General features: G+C 44.3%; 1 protein-coding gene and 1 long non-coding RNA gene across 5 annotated transcripts in view; one reads left to right on the top strand and one right to left on the bottom strand.

Moving 5' to 3' along the window:
- The window catches only part of kitlga (kit ligand a), a 113,675-nt gene that overhangs the window by 16,717 nt on the left and 75,679 nt on the right, over positions 1-21,279 (top strand). For all 4 annotated transcript variants that reach the window (XM_069904303.1, XM_069904305.1, XM_069904306.1 and 1 more), the window contains one exon: positions 16,514-16,627. In XM_069904303.1, the coding sequence (XP_069760404.1) occupies positions 16,514-16,627 (114 nt within the window). The remainder of the gene's footprint in view (positions 1-16,513; positions 16,628-21,279) is intronic.
- Positions 347-20,127, bottom strand: LOC138746237 (uncharacterized). Its single transcript, XR_011346814.1, has 4 exons — positions 20,057-20,127; positions 7,639-7,779; positions 6,549-6,644; positions 347-540 (listed from the first exon to the last, which is right to left on the bottom strand). It is a non-coding gene; the product is annotated as an uncharacterized lncRNA (long non-coding RNA).

Here is a 21,279-nt window from a genome sequence, read left to right on the forward strand (position 1 = left end):
TGAAGCCTGCGTCCAGATGAACAATCCCTGAATGATGCAGCCAGAGGGAGCAGTGGTGTCCTGGGTGGTGTCGTGGACTTCGAGGTGGATGACCTGGATATTTTCACATGGTGTTCAGATGATCTCTGTATGCAGACTGGAGTCATCTCTCCAGCAATGCATAAATGGTCACAATCCAAGAAATGCATCAATGGCAGCGTGTTCACATGGCGTGAGGTTGTGTGGCTGGTGATTTAGAAGCAGATGTTCTCCCCCTTTGAACTGTTGAACTAGTTTCAACTTGTAATGTCAACTAATGTTTCCAAAGCAGGGACTTTTAACAAGGGATTTCCCATTTATTGCACAATATACTTGGTCAATGGATACATTTTCTGGTTAGCATTTAAAAGCTCCACAGTGTGGATCTGACAGTAGTTGAATATACAGTCCTAGGCACTTTTTAAGATCTGGAATGGACCTTCTTGCTTCTGCTGTCCCGCACCTCAGATTAACAAACTGGCTTGGATCACTCAGTGAGAGGGGTCCGCCAGACCATAGAACCTGGAACATAGAACAGCCATTCGGTGCATGATGTTGTACCGACCAATGCTAAGAAACTAAACCTTCCCTACCTCACACCCATGAGCTTTTTTTTTGTATCCATGTGCCTGTCTTTTAAATATCCCTACTGCACCAGCCTCCACCACCGCCCCTGGCAATACATTCAGAGCACCCACTACTTTCTGTGTAAGAAACGTATCCCTGATGTTTTCCCTAAACTTTCCTCCACTCACCTTGTACAGATGTAACCATATAACCACTTACAGCACAGAACAGGCCAGTTCGGCCCTACTAGTCCATGCCGTAGCAAATCCCCACCCTCCTAGTCCCACTGACCAGCACTGTCCTCTGGTGTTTGCTAATCTCACCCTGAGAAAAACATACTGGCTGCCCACTCTATCTAGGCCTCTCATAATCTTATAGACCTCTATAAAGTCATTCACTGTTAATCAATCACTGCTCCTCATTATGGTCAAAAGTCACGACACCTTCTGCCTCCGCAGATGCTGATTTTCCTGCTGAATTCTTCCAATTTTTATTTTGTTCCGGAATTCTAACATCTGCAGCCTCTTTTGTCACCAACTCCATTGTTGTGTTGGAAGTTGTTAAAGAGGCTGGGTTGGGACGAATGGTTTCCTTTGAAGGTCATTTGTGATTCCTGTGGACGATTTCCAATTATCCTTCACGACTGAGAGCTTTTTATTGTTGCTTTATTTAAGTCCTTTGATTCTTTGGATGCATTGGACTGCAATCCAACCTTTCTCGCTGGGTAAAAATACAATGCTGAAGAAACTCACCAGGCCAAACAGTGGACTTTATATTAGCAAAGATAAAGATACCTAACCAATGTTTTGGGCTTGAGCCCTTCATCAAGGTATCAGCAAAATGTAGGCGGGTGCCTGAACAAAATGCTGTGGGGGAGGGGTGTGGGGAGGACCACAGGCAGGAGGTAATAGGTGGAAAGGGGAGAGAGGGAACACCAGAAAATAGGGGTTGGGGTGGGGGAAATGGCTTTGTGAATAGAGAGGGAAGGGGGTGGAGAGCTAGAGCAAAGAAGATAAAAGAAGGGTGGGGAGTGGGCCAGCAGAAGTGGGACAAGTTGATGTTAATGCCATCTGGTTGGAGAGTGTCCAGATGGAATATGGGAGCAAAATGTAGGCAGGGGCCCCAAAACATTGGTTGTATATCTTTAACCACTATATAAAGGACACTGTTTGACCTGCTGAGTTTCTCCAACATTATGATTTTACTTCAAACGTGGTGTCTGCAGACTTTCGTGTTTTCTTTCAGTCTCTGGGTGAACTTTTGAAGCCTCCTTCATCACTTTATTGCTGAACCCCAAAATAACAAATCAAACTGGTCAGTCTCAACCTCAAAACACCAACTACATTAACACGGAACAGTATAGCTTAGCAACCTGGGAGGCTGGCCCCACCTGACTGGCTGTCAATCACTGACCTGTACATAGACTCAAGCCGGCCCCTCCCAGGGTCAGTTGGACACGTGGAGCCAGCAAGATATTAAGACTGGTGTGTACAGAGTTTGAGCCATTCTGCCTCCATATATCCCTTCATAGTCATTCATCTATTAAGAGACCTCTTAAATATTTCTATTATGTCTGCTTCCACCACTACTCTGGCAGCCTGTGTGTTTTTTTTTAAAAATGGACCCCCCTCCACCCCACCTTAAACACTTCTCCAGTGTGTGCAGTCTCAGTGTGAAACTCCACCCAGAGAGCACCAGAGGTCAGATTTGAACCTTGGTCTCTGGGCTGTGAGGTAGCAGTTCTATCAGCTGCGTCAATGTGCCTCACATGGAAGAAAGAGGAAAACTGATTAGCAGCAGTGGAGGTCTGCAGTCGCTGTTATTGCAGTAAAAGCACAAATGCTGGAGAAGCTCAGCAGGTCTCAGCATTCTTTTTCATTCCCGCACCTGCCTGTTTTTCACTCACCTTGAAGGAGGGCTCGGGACTGAAACGTCTGTAATATGTTTTAGCCAGCTGAGTTCCTCCAGCATTTGTGTTTCTGCGAAATGGCAACACCAGGTTTTATTTAACAATATTTGAGGCTAATTAGCCACATCTCTTGCCAAGGATAATAGTTGACAAATCATCCAAAACATTCCACTGTAGGGCAATGAGCCAGTTAGAATTGTCAAGGGATTGAACATTAAAGTGATTGTGTTTATTGATAGGTAATAAATCACTGTTCCTTTGAATAATTTGAAATAAATGATCTGGTAGTGCGGTAGTTTAATCTTGATACCACAGTCAAGCCTAGTATGTTAGTTGGGAGATGTTTCTCCAAGCACAGATAGGTATTTAAATTTAAAAAAAAATAAGACTCAAGGCTAATTAAACAAAAACTGGTAATGATGCGCCTGGAAAGGAAAGATGTAAAACTCCATTGCAGTTCTTCAGGGAAGGAAATCTGCCTTCCTTAACTGGTCTGATCTATAATGACTCCAATTACTCCAAAGTTTAGCTCTGAAGTAGCCTGGGGTGCAGTCAAGAATGGACAAGGAATGCTGATCTTATCAGTGAAGTCCCAAATCCATGAACCGACTACAAGACCTGCACGACCAGGCTCAGGAACAGCTGCTCCCCCTTCACCATCAGACTCAACAACAAACTCTCAATCAGGGACTCATTTAAGGACTCTGACTTGTGCACGTTATTTTTCTCTCTCTCTGCATTGCACAGTCAGTTTGTTTACATTTCTTGTGTACAATAAGTAGTAATTCTGCCTCGTCCACGGGTGGGGGAGGGGGGAAAGACTCTCGGTTATATGTGATGTCATGTATGTACTCTGACAATAAAATCTGAAATCAAAAATCACTCCTCCATGTGAACGACAGCAATTCTTCATTTGCTTAAGATTCCAGCATCTTTTGTTTTTCTCTTTAAAACTCTACCTCTGATTGGGTTTTATATCACTTGTGTCCTAGTGTAGCTCATAGTATCAGCTGATGTCTCTCCTGAGGAGTACTTTGGACTAGCCTACTGTTTTAGGTGCCAGTTGTTGTTGCTTTTGATTGCCACATGGTGATTCTTGTTGCAAACTCCGATGTAGTGCTAATGAGCAGTTAACGAAAGTTTTCATTCATTCAAGGGGCACTGGCAAAGCTGAAATTTGTTCTCCATTCCTAATCACTGGGTTGGGGTTGGGGGGGGGGGGGGGGGTGGCTTTGATGAGTTGCCATGACCTGGCAGTTCAGGTGGATTTTCTCTGTTGAAGACTGTTAGTGAACAAGGTGGGAAATCCCACAATTTTATGCTCACACTAACTGATCTGACGTTTTAAAATTTCACATTGAGTTCATTAGTTGTCAAAGCATCCAGACATAAAGGAGACCATTCAGCCCATCGGATCTATAACAATCTTTGAAAAATTAGTTCAGCTCCCAACGCCGTTTCCTTAACCCTAAAGAATATTACAAGTAAGGGGCGCTGGGCAATTCTAATGACAATTCTTTACCTACCCTGCGGCAGGTGAAAGGGAATTTTGTGTAATATTACATTTTCAGTTTTATTACATGACAATGTATTAAAAACAAATCTTGAAAAAATGTTTCAAGAATGCAGTTCAATAAAATTCTGGTTAGTCTGCTCTTGGAGCAGAGTGTTTAGTTCTGGTCGCCTCATTACTGGAAGGACGTATTACAGTTTTGGGAAGGGAGCAGAGGAGATTTATCAGGATGTTGCCTGGATTGGAGAACACGTCCTAGGAGGTAAGGTTGACTAGAGTGCTTTTTTCTTTGGAGTGACAAAAAGTGAGGTGACATTAGCAATGATTAAGATTATGATGGGCCTGTGTCCCTGGGGTAACGATAGCAAATACCAGAAGGCATCTGTTTGAGGTGAGTGGAGGAAAGTTGAGGAGAGATATCAGAGATAGTTTTTTTCTTACACAGATAGTAGTGGGCACTGGAATGCATTGCCAGGAGTGGTGGTGGAAGCTGGTACAATGGGGACATTCAAGAGATTTGAAGAGAACCCTCTTAATTTTCTTACATCCATGCACCTATAGGTGTGATGAAAAACACTGACATGCTGGAGGAAGTCAGCCAGCCTTTTCAGCATCTATAAGGAGACAGAGATATTGCCGAAGTTTCGGGAAAAAATCAGAAAAGGCTGAAGCAGAATGTATCAGAAAGGCTCAAATTCAAACAACGGGGGAGGAATCCAGACCAACAAAAGGTGTTCATTGATTGTGATAAAGGGGCTAGGTAGAATTTATCGGGTCTGAGTGAATGGAGACCGGGAATAGAGAGATGATGGGGGAGGGGGGTGTTTAATGAAAAGCCAGCATTTCAGTGTCTAACTAATAGACCAGCAGTGCCGGATTAAGATACTGTGGGGCCTGTAGCAAATATTTTAAAAGGCCCCTATATTGTGCCAGATGGTGCATGGAGGTTGAGGGGGAAGCCCCTACACTGAAAAACTCTCCTCCGCAGCGGGACAGGGACAGAGGATATTGACCTCTCCATGGCCAGCGGGGTGAGGGAACACGATCTCTCCCTGCCCAGCTGGCGGCATGCAGGATCAATGGCCATCTTCATTACCCTGACACTGGCAGAGCAGTTCCAGCTGCATGGGGGATTATGGGTAACCAAGATGGCCATTGTCCCTGCATTGAGCCATCGTGCAAGCTGCCGGTGATGGTCTGGGTTAATAGCTCCGATTAAATTTAAGGTTAGTGATCTTATCCAATGATCACCTTTAATTGGGGTTATTAACATAGACAATCAGTGTGGTATCTCATAGCCATTGCACAAAGATGAATATGAAAATGTTTCTCATAATTCATAATACATAAACATAGAAGCCCTTGAAATTAGGGGGCCTGTAAGATTTGCTACTCTTGCTACAACATTAATCGGCCCTGTAGACCAGCTGAGTTCCTCTAGCATTTTGGTGTTTTTTTTAAACTACAATCACAGCCTGTGCAGCTGGTAACCATCTTGGTTACCCATAATCCCTCATGCAGCTGGAACTGCTCTGCCAGTGTCAGGGTAATGAAGATGGTCATTGATCCTGCATGCCGCCAGCTGGGCAGGGAGAGGTCGCGTTCCCTCACCTCGCTGGCCATGGCGAGGTCAACATCCTCTGTCCCTGTCCCGCTGCGGAGGAGAGTTTTTCAGTGTAGGGGCTTCCCCCTCAACCTCCATGCACCAGCTGGCACAATATAGGGGCCTTTTAAAATATTTGCTACAGGCCCCGCAGTATCTTAATTCGGCACTGCTGGTCTATTAGTTAAACACTGAAATGCTGGCTTTTCATTAAACCCCCCCCCTCCCCCATCATCTCTCTATTCCCGGTTTCCGTTCACTCAGACCCGATAAATTCTACCTAGCCCCTTTATCACAATCAATGAACACCTTTTGTTGGTCTGGATTCCTCCCCCGTTGTTTGAATTCTGAGCCTTTCTGATACATTCTGCTTCAGCCTTTCCTGATTTTTCCTTGAAGAAGGGCTCGGCCCGAAACATCAGCAATATCTCTCCCTATGGGTGTGAGGTAGGGAAGTGTTAGATTAATGTAGAGTCGGTATATCCAAGTCAGAGCAACATCATGAGCCAAAGGCCTGCACAGAGTTATGATCTTCTATGCACTCACACAGTGAATTGACCTTTAATCTTAGCAGTATTGTTGTTGTCAATTATAATCTTGGCAGTTGCACTTTATTACTTTCTAAACTTCATGTTCTTTTGATTCTGGGTTAATTGTTAATCTTAAATTTGGGATTGGTTAGAGACATGGGAATTCTATCTCCCATGTCCTTGTTAAATGGGAGAACGGGTTTAAAGGTCTGAATGACATGTCTCCCAGGAGACTCCACTGGCCCGTTTGAAAATAAATGGAAGTCATTCGTGGTCACTTGGTGATTTCCCACAAGAACCCTCCCTTCTGGAGAATTCAAGGCTGCCAGTGTTGATGGAAAAGAAACTAGTTAAAGAACTGACTGTCGTGGGGATCTTGGCGTGGTTCTCACCCATGTTTCAACTCACCCACTGAATCCTTGTTTCTTGAAGTACGATGAATAGTTTGGGCTCCTCATTGGGCTGACGTTGGAGAGCATTCTGAGGAGGTTCACAAGGATGATTCTGGAAATGGAAGGGTTATCATATGAGGAGGGTTTGACTGCTCTTGGTCTGTACTTGCTGGAATTTAGGAGAATGGGGAGGGGGGCGGGGGATTCTCATTGAAACATCTCAAATGTTGAAAAGCTTGGAGGGAATAGATGGAGAAAAGTTGTTTCTTTTCGTGGGAGAGTGCACGACAAGAGGGGCACAACTTCAGGAATGAAAGATGTCCGCTTAGAACAGAGATGCGGAGAAACTTCTAAAGGCAGAGGGTGAATCTGGAATTTGTTGCCACAGATAGTTGTGGAGGCCAGGTCTTTAGAAGTATGTAAGAGAGAGATTAATAGGTTCTTAATTAGCCTGAACATCAAAGTTTATGGGGAGAAGACTTGGCAGTGGGGCTGAGTGGGGAAATAGATCAGCTTATAATTGAATGGCAGGGCTGAACAGCCTATTTCTGCTCCTTCTGTGTGCCTTATGGTCTTCTCCAAATCTGTCGGTTCCTGCATTTAAACTTAGACATACAGGACGGTAACAGGCCCTTTCAACCCATGAGCCTGTGCCACCCAATTGACCTACAATCCCTGGTACATTTTGAAGGGTGGGAGGAAATCAGAGCGTCCAGGGAAAACCCACGCAGACATGGGGAGAATGTACAAACTTCTCACAGACAGTGTGGGATTCGAACCCTGGTCCCACTCACTGGCACTGTAACAGCGTTGCGCTAACTTCAACGCTAACTGTGCCACTGTGATCCTAACAACTTTACATAAAATGCGATCAGGCTGATGGGAATCCTTCATGATGTTTGCTGTTTTAATTAAAGGATTTAAAATTTCCCCAACTGCCACATTACAATTTGAACTAGTGTCTCCAAATTGTTAGACCTCAAGATGCTTTTAATTTTGTATGAAAACAGATCTCTTTTGGGGAAAAAAAATTGAAACAGGGAGATGTCCCATCGAGTTTTCAAACCAGTACCCACATGTTGGCTCAACGCTTTCCCCTGCTTTACCTCCTGCCAGTGGACGAGAGCTCTCTGGGTAGGCTCCTATTGATAGACTGGCCAAGGCCTCGTTTCCATGAAGCCCTTGCTGACCAATGCTGGATTTAAGCCCAGGAAAATTGGGCATGCATATCCTTGTGCCAGATTAGCCTGGAATGAGATGATGATGAGAGCTTATTGTCGTACGCAGTGCAAAGTTTGGATGCACTGAAATTCTTGCTTACTGCTGCTGAACATGTATATAACACAAATAATAAATATAAGGATAAATACCGCAAGGGAAGGAAAAAGACAATAAATAAAAAGATAAATAAATATTCATAGTTGGAATTGGTGCAAAAAATGTGTAATTACAATTGTGCAGAGGGATTTTGGGGTGCAAATCCCTCAAGGTCACCACACAGGTTGATAGGATCGTTAAGAAGGCCTCAAGGATGCTGGGATTCATTAATAGGCAGATTGAATTCAGGAGTAGAGAGGTCATGGTAATCTTTGGTGAGACCACACTTAGAGAATTGTGTTCCATTCTGGCCACCTCATTATAGGAAGGATGTGGAAGCTGTGGAGAGGGTGCAGAGGAGATTTACCAGGATCTTGCCTGGATTGGGAGTCTGTTCAAAAGTCAAAAGGAAACGGTTCTTGAGTTTTGTTTTCCTGTATCTTTCTGTAAGATCACCTCTTGTTCTTATAAACTCCAAATACAAATCCAACTTCTTCAACAAATTGTAATAGGACAACCCTGTCATTCCAGGCATTATCCTGGTTAATCTCCTCAGAACTGTCTCCAGTAATCAATGGTAAATGCAGTGTGGTGAAGTTAACCATCTGACACAACTTCAGATGTTAACATCAGTGCCTCTACTTCCTTGGGAGTTTGCAGAGGATTGGTATGACTTCTGACACCTTGGTAAACGTCTACAAATGTGTTGTGGAAAGTGTGCTGATTGATGGTATCATGGTATGGGGTTACCAATACCTCTGAGCAGAAAGCCTTCCAAAAGTTAGTGGACACAGTCCTAGTGTCTTTTGTATACGTTCTTTCTTGATTTCAATTAGAAATTCTGCCTGACCTACAGGAAAACTAATCTCCAGGATTATATGTAATGCCACGTATGTACTCCGACAATAAATTTGAACTTTAATGGAAAATCCACTATTGTCAATCATGAGCTAACACTCTGACTTGATTTCTAGAGGGAACTGAATTCAAGCAGTAGACAGCACAGAAACAGGCCCATCTTGTCTATTCTGACCATGTCTGCGCTGGTCTTGTGTCCCTCTAGCCTTTTCCCATTCATGCTCCTGTCCAAATGTTGTAATTCTATCTTCCACCACTGTCTTTGGCAACTCATTGCACATATCCACCACCCTTTGTGTGATAAAGGTGCCTCTCAGGTCTCTTAAATCTTCTCACCACTTCCACCCACCCCCCCCCCCCCATAAAACTATGGACTTCGGCATTAATTCACATTTGTTTATTAGCATTTGACTACATATTCAGGTTGTACCTCTTTAATCTGGTGACGCTGGAATCTGGCCATTGCTGGACCACAGAAAATGCCGGAAAACAGAAATGGACCCTAAGGGAACCCCTAATGTAAACATATCAAAGGTAGAATAAAGCTTAAAACAAGAAATAGTACTGTGGGGTGGCAATGTTAGCGTAGTGGTTAGCCCCACGCCTTTACAGCACCAATGATCAGGGCCAGGGTTCGAGTCCCGCACTGTCTGTAAGGAGTTTGTACTAACAGCAGCAGATTCGAATGTGCTGGACCACGGGAGTTGTCGGACCACAGAGCAACAGATGAGAGGTACAAGCAGATGGAAAAGCATTTCTCCAGGCCATGGTGCACACACATACATAATACACAGTAAATAATAATCATATCTACATATAAATATTTATTTTAAATTTTATCTTTATTAAAATGTTGGCATGACTGACTCAGTTACAAGACTGCAGGAAGAAGCTATTTCCCAGCCTTGCAGTCCTGATTTTGATGCTCCTGTACCTTGTTCTTGATGCTAGTAGGTGAAAGATGCTGCAAGGAAAGGATCCTCAATAATTCTTGGAGTCCTATTTAAGTAATGTTCCCTGTAAATGTCATCAATAGAGGAAAGGGAGACCCTAGTGATCTTCTCAACAGTTTTGACGATTCTCTGCATTGACATCTGGGCTGAAGTTTTGCTGTAGGTCAGGCAGAATTTCTAATTGAAATCAAGAAAGAATGTTTACAAAAGACACTAGGACTGTGTCCACTAACTTTTGGAAGGCTTTCTGCTCCGAGGTATTGGTAACCCCATACCATGATACCATCAGTCAGCACACTTTCCCACACAATGATGCAACCAGACAGAACACTCTCGATTGTGGTATTGTAAACTGTTCTTTGGATGGTGGCCAGTAGCCTTGGTCTCCTCAGTTTCCTAGGTGCTGCTGCATCTTCCTGACTAACGTGGAGGTGTTGTAGGTCCAGGATAGGGCGTCATTTATATGCACACCAAGGAACTTTGTATTCCCCACTCTCTCCATTCATGTGTAACGGAGAATAGTCAATCTTCATCTTTTTGAAGTCCACCATTATCTCCTTTGCCTTGTCCATGTTGAGACTCAGATTATCGTTCTCACACCATTATATGAGCAGTTCATCTTCCTCTCCGTAAGCTGACTCCTCATTGTTGCTGATGGAGCCAACTATTCTTGTGTCATCTGCAAATGTGATTTTGAACTGAATCTGACAGTGGATTTGTGTATCAGCCAGGTGAACAGCAGCAAGCTAACACTCTCCTACCCTGGGAAAAGGACTGTGGCCTTTCACCTTACCCATCTCCCTCATGATTTAGTAAACCTCCATAAGATCACCCCTCAGCTTCCTGCACTCCAGGGAAAATAATATCTCAGCCTCTCTTTTAGCTCTCCAGTCCATTGACCTCCATTTATTCCTGTTGCCTGTATGACTGATTATCGTCAGATTCATATTCACTGACCTCTTGATCAGGGCATTTCCCCTTCTCCAGAGTCGGACTTCACTATTTTCCCTTTTAATGTAATTGGACATCTACTGATACAAGAGACCTAAAATGAAGCAGGAACCATGGAGAGAGAAGCAGAGTTAAAGAAGCCCTCATGAGAACTGAGAAAAGCTGATTACTCTCTTGGGTGGATCCCATGCCTTTATTCAAAGAGTATTTTGGCCAGCATCGAGTCCACGCTTATGAAGATCCAGCTGCGCTGGATGGGTCACGTCTCCAGAATGGAGGACCATTGCCTTCCCAAGATCGTGTTATATGGCGAGCTCTCCACTGGCCACCGTGACAGAGGTGCACCAAAGAAAAGGTACAAGGACTGCCTAAAGAAATCTCTTGGTGCCTGCCACATTGACCACCGCCAGTGGGCTGATAACGCCTCAAACCGTGCATCTTGGCGCCTCACAGTTTGGCGGGCAGCAACCTCCTTTGAAGAAGACCGCAGAGCCCACCTCACTGACAAAAGGCAAAGGAGGAAAAACCCAACACCCAACCCCAACCAACCAATTTTCCCTTGCAACCGCTGCAATCGTGTCTGCCTGTCCCGCATCGGACTTGTCAGCCACAAACGAGCCTGCAGCTGACGTGGACTTTTTTACCCCCTCCATAAATCTTCGTCCGCGAAGCCAAGCCAAAGAAGACTTTGGCCACCATCCACCCCTTCAACCCCCACTGGAGAATCTGGGCAATTATTTTGTCAATAGCCAATTAATTAAAGAATTCAAACAGAAATGACTTTGATAATCAACAAATCTATAATGATTTTGGTTAATTTATCAATTACTTTTCCAATTGATAATTAACTTTATCCTAGTGTTTTATTAGCAGACATGGCTTGAGCCACCTGTTCCTAAACAGACTAAATGAGTGACCAAAGTAGGTCACTATTTCAGTCCAATAGTTTTGCATTCATGATTACTGTCAGCTGTGTTATTTAATTATTTGAATAAAATTTCCCATCTGCCCTGTGGGGGATTGAAGTTGTGTCTTCAAGTCCAAGAAGTACATGCACTTACATGGACTGATCAGGGAGAGTCAGCCCGGTTTTGTCATTGGGACAAAATCTGAATGAAATTTTTGAAGATGTGACAAAGAAGGTTGATGAGGGCTAAGTTGTAGATGTTGTATATATGGATTTCAGTAAAGCATTCAATAAAGTTCGACATGGTAGTCTACTTTAGAAAGTTAGATCACATCAGATCCAAGGTGAGATTGCAGAATGGATAAAAAACTGACTTAATCGAGGAAAGTCGCCCAGCTGTTTCCACCATGTTAACATGAAGTCGTTACAGTTTAAATACATGCATAGCAGCAATGCTTGGATGATCAGTGTCATCTTTGAGGGTTGGTTTTACATAACTTTTGTCCCTGCTGTCCGCACTCGTTTACATAAGCCAAAATCTATTCTTTTGCTTGACAACTGTCCCGCCCACCTATCAGTTGCCAACCTATGAAGCCACGACAGAAAGATCGGAGTTTCTTACCTCCCAAAGAACACTATATCTAAGATCCAGCCCCAAGATCAGGGGATCATCTCCATGTCCAAGCAGATTTACAGATGTGAATTAATTTGTAGAATTGTAGACGAATCAGCAAAGCTGGAAGACTGTCTGAAAAGCATGAAGGTTAAAGAAGTTTGCCACTTGGGTGGGAAGGGCTGGGCAGCAGTCAGCTTCTCGTATGTGGAAAAGTGCTGGGAGAAGGGTCTGGGTCCAGCCTTTTCATCACGAAAATCCGCCAAGGAAGATAATGATGATGAGCAAGAATTCTAGGGCTTCACAGAGGAAGAGGTGGGTGAGGAGCAGAGGCTGTTTCCAATTAGCCAAGAGGATTTTCACCAGTATTTCTCTGCTGATGAAGAATGGCCGACACAGGAGCATCTGATGGACTCTGAGATCGTCTATAACGTTACTCTAGCACCAGTTCCAGAACCACAGGAGGACGGCAAAGAGGAGCCTCCACCCCCACCCCCGAAAATGTCTGAAGCCATTGAGTACCTCGAGGCTAGCATACGATGGCTGGAGACCCTGGATGTGGACCACATAAAAAAATTTTCCAGCTCAGAAGCATTTTGGATTTCGCTCACCGCCAGCGACAGGCATTGAAGACTCGATTGCTTTTTTAAGAAATAAAATGTTGATTGTAAGGAATAAAAAAGATGATTGCAAATACAAGTATTGTATTCTTTTTTTTTTGTAACCCTGGTTTAGCTCAACCCCACTTTTAATGCGATCCATTTTTTTTTTGGACCCTAATCATCGTGTTATAACTGGGTTCCTGTGGGAGTGTGTCCGTGGGAGTGTGTCCGTGGAAGTGTGTCCGTGGGAGTGTGTCCGTGGGAGTGTGTCCGTGGGAGTGTGTCCGTGGGAGTGTGTCCGTGGGAGTGTGTCCGTGGGAGTGTGTCCGTGGGAGTGTGTCCGTGGGAGAGTGTCCGTGGGAGAGTGTCCGTGGGAGAGTGTCCGTGGGAGTGTGTCCGTATATAAAACTTGAACTATGCCCCTCATAATTTTATAAACCTCTACATAATTCAAGACAACCAATCCCTCCAACATTCTTATGAAATGTTTCTGGATCCTTTCCAGCTTTGAGCAGGGTGACCTGATTTGTGCACAATACTCCAAGTGCAGTCACACCAATCCCTTGTGCAGTTGTACAATGGTGCCCCTGCTCCTGTGCAGAGTGCCCTGTCGATGAGCATCAAGGAGCAAAAAGGTCAGCATCGATGTGGTGGGCTGATGGGCCGGTTTCTGTTTCATTCACTGCTGCTTTGACAGCCTGTGTGTCTGGGATGAGTGCAGACACGTCCCAGCAGTGAACTAGCTCTATAGAAGTGCCGTTCAACATGTATTTAGTATGTGTTGTGCTCTCAATGTTCCAGAACTTTCAGATTCCAGCTTCCTATTGTTGTCATGTAATATTACAAGTAATTGCTTTCTGTAAGGCAGACAGAGTTGCTATTAGTGTCACCCAGTGCCCCTTACAGTAAGATAGAAAGAAAAGCAACATAGAGTGCCCTCAGAGACACTGAGTGTCTGTGGATTCATCTCCAGTGCTCCCGCAGCCTCTGTTCGCAGTCATAGGGAGAATGTGCAAACTCCACACAAGCAGCACCCAGAGGTTAGGATAAACCTGGGTCTCTGGAGCACTAACAGCTGCCATACTACCCATTGACTGCAGCTTTACCAAGGTTCCTTGAAGTCAAACTCGGCCAGATATCACCTTGACAACAGGATTAGCCTAGTCAAGTATCTGCAATGAATTCTGTAGCTGATGCAGCATTGTGTAGTGGTGCAGGGAACTGATGTGTTAAAGTGGTGGATGGGGTTCCAATTAGCAGGCTACCTTGCTGCACAATGCTATTTCTATTTCCCAGTGGTTTCCTTTGGAAGAGATAGAGGAGGATCAGAGCCAGTACCACCAGGCTGGGGAACAGCTTCTTTCCACGGGCAATGAGACTGCTGAACGACCAAAGGAACTGCTCACACTCAACCACATTGACTTTCCTATTCATTTAACAATGCTTATTTATTTGTATACATGTATTGTTTGTCTGTGTTTCTTTTATGTCTGGATGTGGGTTTTGCACCAAGGACTGGAGGATGTTGTTTTGTCAGGTTGTACTTGAGCAAACGGGTGATAATTGAATTTGAGTTGGAGTGGTTTTCAATTGTAGATTTAGCTTGAGCTATAGTTTGAGCAAAATAGTAATATGAAATAGGCAAGAATGATGTAATATTTTTGTGCAATTCAAAGGTATTTAGTTAATATTAATTAAGCTGATTAAATCCTACTCATTGCTTGCTGGAACAGAGGGATGGCGATTTTTAAGTGCAGGCTGTAGGTAGGTTGAAAATTAGGCTTTTGGATGGGGGCAGGTGAGGGTTTAAGTGCTGATGCTCCCCGCGTAGGTGAGTCTCGGTCACGTGACCTTCCAGGCATTCTGGTGATCAGCAAACGGAGAACACCGTGGCTTTGAGTCTAGTCGTGGCACAGGTTATGTCCGTGGGAAGCCAGTGAGTGGGGGAGGGGAAGGGGAGGGTATTCTGTCAGATCTGACCATTGTAATTTGTTAGCATGTAGCTTTGGTCACTCAGCAGTCTCATTGCCCGTGGAAAGAAGCTGTTCCCCACATGCTAACGTCGGCACAGACCTTTCTGTTTGCATTCTGTATATATAATTCAAATATATTAGTTGTTCTGCTCTCGGAACACGTGCATGCTGGGTTTCACTGCCTTTGTGAAACCAGTTGGTGACCCAATCAACATTTTTGATTGAGGGTGCTCCCCTGATGCCCAACAATAAAGATGTTTGGTCGGACTGAGTTGGCTTCAACTGAAGCAGAACTCTCCCTTCAAGGACTGCGGCAATGGTAATGATTGCAAGTTTATTGTCATAGACATTGTACAGGTGCACCAAAATTCTTGCTTGCTTCAGTTGAACTGGTACTTCATAGAAAAAATACTGCAATAGTTTACATTGAATTTACATAGATAATCAATATTCAGTAGAGCAAGAAAAAGATATAGCATTACAATAGTTCAGATAGACCTTATGAGGTGATGGGGCAGCTCCTGATCAATGCAACAAGGGGAGGTTGTTCACTGTTCTTCAACCAAGAAGTACTGGTCTTTAGGCTTCCATATCTTCTGCCTGAAGGGAGCAGCGGAAAGATGACATGGGGGATGGGGGTCCTTTATGATGATGGCTGACTTCTTGAGGACTTGATGTGGAACCAAAGGACATGAAACAAAATCAGAGACTGGATGTGACAGAGGATAACCTACTCGTGTGCCTTCTGAATTGATTAATAGAAAGAAAATTCTCAGTTTGGGAGACTAACACAGCAGCTGTTCACCATCCTTGCCATTGATTCAGATGAAGAGATCAATTGTAATATAACCAAGCTTGCTGTTCAAAAAAGACTGCAGACACTGGAAACCTTAGGCAAACACAGATCAAGATGGAAATACTCAGCAGGCCAGGGAGCATCAGGTTGGAGATCTCGTATCAGGAATCTGAAACGTTGACACTGTCACCTGATGTGTTGATAAAATGAGTGAATTATGTGGTAATGGAATGAGATTTGGGGATCAATTTAAATTTTAAAAAATTATTTACAATGTGGTAGAAGCTAATTCTGGCTATTTAAACCAATTTTACCCAAATTAACCTGCAATCCCGTAAGTTTCTGGATGGTGCGATGAAACTGGAGCACCCAGGAAATCCCAAACAGACACCAGGAGACTGTACAAACTCCTTACACACAGCACCAGATTCAAACCCAGTTTGCTGACAATGTAATAGCATTGCCCTAACTGCTCCGCTAACTGTGGCGTGGTATAGAAGAAGAGACAAGAATGTGGCTGACAGATGTAACATGGAAAATATTCGCTCATCTACTTTGGCAGAAAGAACAGAAAACTATTTATTTAGAGATTGAAAGGTGCTAGGAGAGAACCGAATGTCCTCGTACACAAATCCCTGACAGAACAAGGGATTAGCCATTCAGAGCAAAAGATAAGAGGCCACTTCACCAAGAAGATTGTGGATCTTTGGAATTCTGTATCCAAGAACGATGTGGATATACTGTCACTGAAGCTATTCAAGAGAGATTTTAATGTATTTTTGAATACGAAGGTAATCAAGGGTTAATACAGGAATGTTGAGGTAGAAGATCGCCCCATTTCACCTCACGTTTTTTAAAATCTATTTTCAGATTGTGCTTTTAAAAAATGCAACAAAATCTGCAGATGGAACACCTGGTGTACAATTTTTCATAATGTTTAATACCTCTGCATGTACAAAAACAGTTGTTGACGCTATTACTGAGTTTTAATTTTTTGCCCTTCTCTTTCAGACTTTGATAAACAGCGTGATTTGCCTGCAGTTATTTCTGCTCAATATATTTGGAGGGCCTATATGCAAGACTGGGAACCCAGTGACTGATGATATAAAACGCATTGATGAGCTGGTAAGTCCTTCTGCCTATTTCGGTTGAAAAGGGAAGTTGTATTTAGAAAGTCCTGCTCTTGGCACTTTCCTGTTACTCCTCGAATATGATGGATTTCGTTGTCACACTGTTAAAAGCTGCAGCCATTTTACTTTATTGCCTCATGGGATGTTTGCTTCACTGATACAACCAACATTAATAGAACATAGAGTAATGCAGCACACTACATGCCCTTGAGCCCACGATGATGTGCCGACCCATGCAAACCTATTTCACAACAATCTAATTTTTTCCCTACCTCATGTCTATAACTCTTTATTTCTCTTGTGCCCATGTGCACTTCTAAGAGTCTTTTGAATGTCCCCATCATACCAAGACAGTCAAGTGGGATTCTCTACATCAGAGCGACCGGTCACAGATTGGGAGATTGCTTCACTCAGCTCCGTTTGCAACAACAGTGGCCTCTCAGTGGCCAACTATTTCAATTCCAAGTCACACTCCTGTGCTTACATGTCTGTTTGTGGCCTTGTGTCCTGTCCTACCCAGGCCACCTGAAAATTGGAGGAGCCACACTTTACTTTCAGTCTGGGAACCCTCCGACCAGATGGCATTAACATTGTCTTTACTGCTTTCCACTTCCCCTTTTCCCCCTCCCCCTTTCCTGTCCTTCCAGTCCTTCCACCCACCCAGCCATCCCTCCTCCCCTCATTGCTGCTGTCCCCTCCCTCCTTTCTCAACCTGTCATCTCCTGCCTTTGCCACCTTCCTTCTCCCCCCTCACCCTTTTGCTCAGACGCCTCCCAGCATTTTCTCATACTTTGATGAAGAGCTCAAGCCCGAAATACTGGTTCTGTATCTTTGCCTTTGCTACATAAAGGAGGACCCTGTTTGACCAGTTGAGCTTCTCCAGCATTTTGTGTTTTTACTTCAACCACCATATCTACAGAATTTTGTGATTTACTTTTTTTTTCCCCAAGTCAAGTTTATGGTCATCTGATTGCACAAGTACAACATGAAGAAATCGTGTTCTCTGATCCTCAGAGTAAAACACTTAGATCTACAACCAGGCATAACACAAACAATACATATGCAGGACAAATATTTCATCTATACAAATGAATAAGTATTGTTTCATGAATATGAGAGTCTCGGAGGGTCAGTGTGAGCGGTTCCTTTGCTCGTTCAGCATCTCACTGCTGGTGGGGAGAAGCTGTTCCTCAGCCTGGTGGTGCTGGCTCTGATCCTCCTGAAAGATGCTGTGTCCGGATTGAAAGGGGCCCTCAATGGTCCCAGCCTCCATCACCACATTCGGGAATGCATTCCAGGAACTCCTCACTCTCCAAATAAAGAAACTTTCCTCCACTCACTCTAAACTGATATCCTCTGGTATTTGCTATTGTCATCCCAGGAAAAAGGTGCTCGTAATGTCCCTCATGATCTTGTATACATCTCTTGCGCACCTCTCCTCCTTCAACACTCCAAAAGAGAAATGCCCCTAGCTTTATAAGACATGTACCCCCATTCAAGGCAAATCTCCTCTCCCCTCTCTTCAAAGCATCTACATCTTTACTGTACTGTAATACTGGAAATATGGTTTAACCAGAGTTTTGTAGAGGTGCAACATTATCTCGCAGCTCTTGAACTCAATCCCCTGATTAATGATGGCCAACACCATATGCCTTTTTAACCACTCTATCAATGTGAGTGGCAACCTTGAGGGATCCATGGATCTGGACCCAAAGCAGCATCAGTAATTAAATCTCGGGTCCATCCCAAACTGAAATACAGACAGCAAAATGCCAATGTCATCAATCAATGAGTATGAAGTCACGAGGCTATGTAAAGACTGCACATTTCCTTCCCTATAATCCAGGGGTGTCAAACTCAAATTCACGGAGGGCCAAAATTAAAAACTTGGACTAAGTCGAGGGCCGAACTAAATATTTATTGAAAATTTTCAACAACATCTGCATGTTTTCTCTTCTTTCAACATATGTAATGTTAAACTTTTTCTTATTAAAATAAATGTTTAATAATAGTTTTGGATAAACTCTTTTCAGAAGCATTAACAAATGAGAAATAAAATATTCAATAAATAACATTTCTCTATAGAGGATTTGTCAAATGTTGCTAGTGTGCTGTCGAATAGTAAAATCTGAGGGCTATTGAGAATGTGGGAGAATAACACGATTCCTGAAACAATCAAATGGGTGACTGATTGTGGGCATGAACTCTAGCAGGGTTATTTGCCATGCCCTTTTTCCATTGGTACAGATATTTACACCCTTTGATTTACACACTTTTCAAGTTTTATGCCTAATGAGCTTGTATCCAGGTGCAAGACCATTTTTAACCAGGAATATATTTATCACTGTGACATGAAACTATTGGAAGATCGTTTTATCCTGAGATTAAAGTTCATAATACTTACTCAGGCCTGTGTGCGGGAGGGCGGGGTTTGCGGGTGATCGGGTTGGACAACGACAGTGCGGGGGCATCGGCTCTCGCTGTAGGGCGGCATCTCGGCGGATCAGCGGCCCCGTCACCGTGAGTTGCAGGTCGGCCTGCGGCAGGGAGGGGGAGTGGACAATGGTCCTGACGAGGTCAGGCCCCCCTGAGTTTCTGCCGGACCCCCCTTGACCTGCTGAGTTTCTCCCGGACCTCCCTTGACCTGCTGAGTTTCTCCCGGATCCCCCTTTGACCTGCTGAGTTTCTCCCGGACCCCCCTTGACCTGCTGAGTTTCTCCCGGACCACCCTTGACTTGCTGAGTTTCTCCCGGACCCCCTTTTCTTTCCGTGCCGGTGTCCCAGGACCTTTCCAGGGCAGTCTCCACGCTCAGGACCGCGCTGGGATCCCGGTCAGCGGTGGAGGAGCAGGTGAGCGCGGCTAATCCCGATCCAGCCCATGCCACTCCCGAGATTGGCGGGGGGTTCCACCCTACCTGCCCGACCAGCCTCGTTCTCCACGTGTACTCCAGGCACCCGCCGCTGGTCCGGTGGGAAGGCGCAGGGCGGCCGGCGCCCCCATCGCCCGGCGGGGAGCCCCAATCTTCCCTCCGGCGTCCCGACTCCGTCTGCAGCTCCAAGGAATGCTGTGCCACTGGGGTTCCGGGCGCTGGGAAGCGGCCTTGGCTTCCCCTGACACCGGCCAGGCCGCGCTGCGGTGGGGGGGGGGGTGGGCGGGGGGACACGACAGTGTGTTTATAAAACCACCCACCACTACTTTTCAAGGACCAGGATTTTTTTCTCTCTCTCTCTCACCCTGGGACACAGCGGTTACTGTGCATGCGCTATACTAGCACGGCGGCCAGCGGGCCACCTCTAATACATTTTTGATATGATCTTGCGGGCCAAATATAATTATATCAGAGTTTGACATGTGTGCTATAATGCATCAGCTACTTTACATTGTATATTCACACTGCTGCAGCTGATGTAAAAAGTGTTCTACCTGTGGACTTTAATAAGATGGGATGGGGGCACAGTATCGATTTATTTGAAGTTAAAGCAGTCCTGCTGCTGTGCTAGGATTGGAACTTGAATTTCAGGATTCAAGATTCCAGATTCCTTTATTGTGATGTAATATTACATGAAATTGACTTTAGTCTGTCCAAACAGGAAGTTGTCAGTAGTGAGGAGTTCCAAATTCTATATGGACCACCTTCTCTGCGATCTGTCCTACTCTGCACACAAAGATCCCACAAATAACCATGAGGGCTTAATTCTGTATGGTGTCGGTTGACCAAGGATACATAATTGTCCGAGGCGCCATTTCAAGTGGTCCATTTCCCCCTGATATTTCTAGTCCGTTTTGATTTTTATTACATTTGTTTTAAAGTGTAAAGAAATGACAGCTGTAAGTTACCCCCAAGTGTAGTTCACTGGTAGAACAGGGGTGGGGGGAAATAGCTGCAAGCAAGGTTGGGAGAATGCAGTGGGGTTGGTGGCAGTGGATGGTGATGGTTGACACGGACCTGGTTGGCAAGGGTCTGTTTCTATGTTAACCATAAAACCAAGCCACAAAATGGATGTAGACAAATAAAAACATTTAAAGGCCAATGGAATCTACAGATGGACTAAGATGTCAACATTAGACCATGAGACACAGGAGCAAAAGTAGGCTATTCAGCCCATCGAGTTTATCCCACCATTCAATCCATTTTCCACTCAGCCCCACTCTCTGCCCTACTCCCCATAACCTTTGATGCCCTGGCTCATCAAGATACTATAAATCTCTTCCCTAAATACACCCAATGATCTGGCCTATGGCAACAAACTCCACAGATTTACCATCATCTGGTCTAAGAAACTCCTCCGTATCTCTGTTCTAAGTGTGCCCTCTTGTCCTACACTCTCACATCATGGGAATCCACATCTACTCTGTCCATGGCTTTCAACATTTGAAATGTTTCAGTTAGATCCCCCTCATTCTCTTAATTTCCAATGAGTACAGCTCTAAAGCTGTCAAATACTCCTCATATGATACCCTTTAATTCCCTGTATCATTGTCGTAAACTTCCTCTGAACCCTCTCCAACATCAGCACATCCTTTCTTAAATGAGGAGCCCAAAACTGTTCTCAATTCTCTAAGGTTAAATATCAGGGGCTCCAACACAGAAAAGAAAATCTTGATCCAAAGTAAAATAGATGATTCAGTGGATTAGAGGAGACCAG

The sequence above is a fragment of the Narcine bancroftii genome, chromosome 11, assembly GCF_036971445.1.
Source record: "Narcine bancroftii isolate sNarBan1 chromosome 11, sNarBan1.hap1, whole genome shotgun sequence".
Taxonomy (NCBI): domain Eukaryota; kingdom Metazoa; phylum Chordata; class Chondrichthyes; order Torpediniformes; family Narcinidae; genus Narcine; species Narcine bancroftii.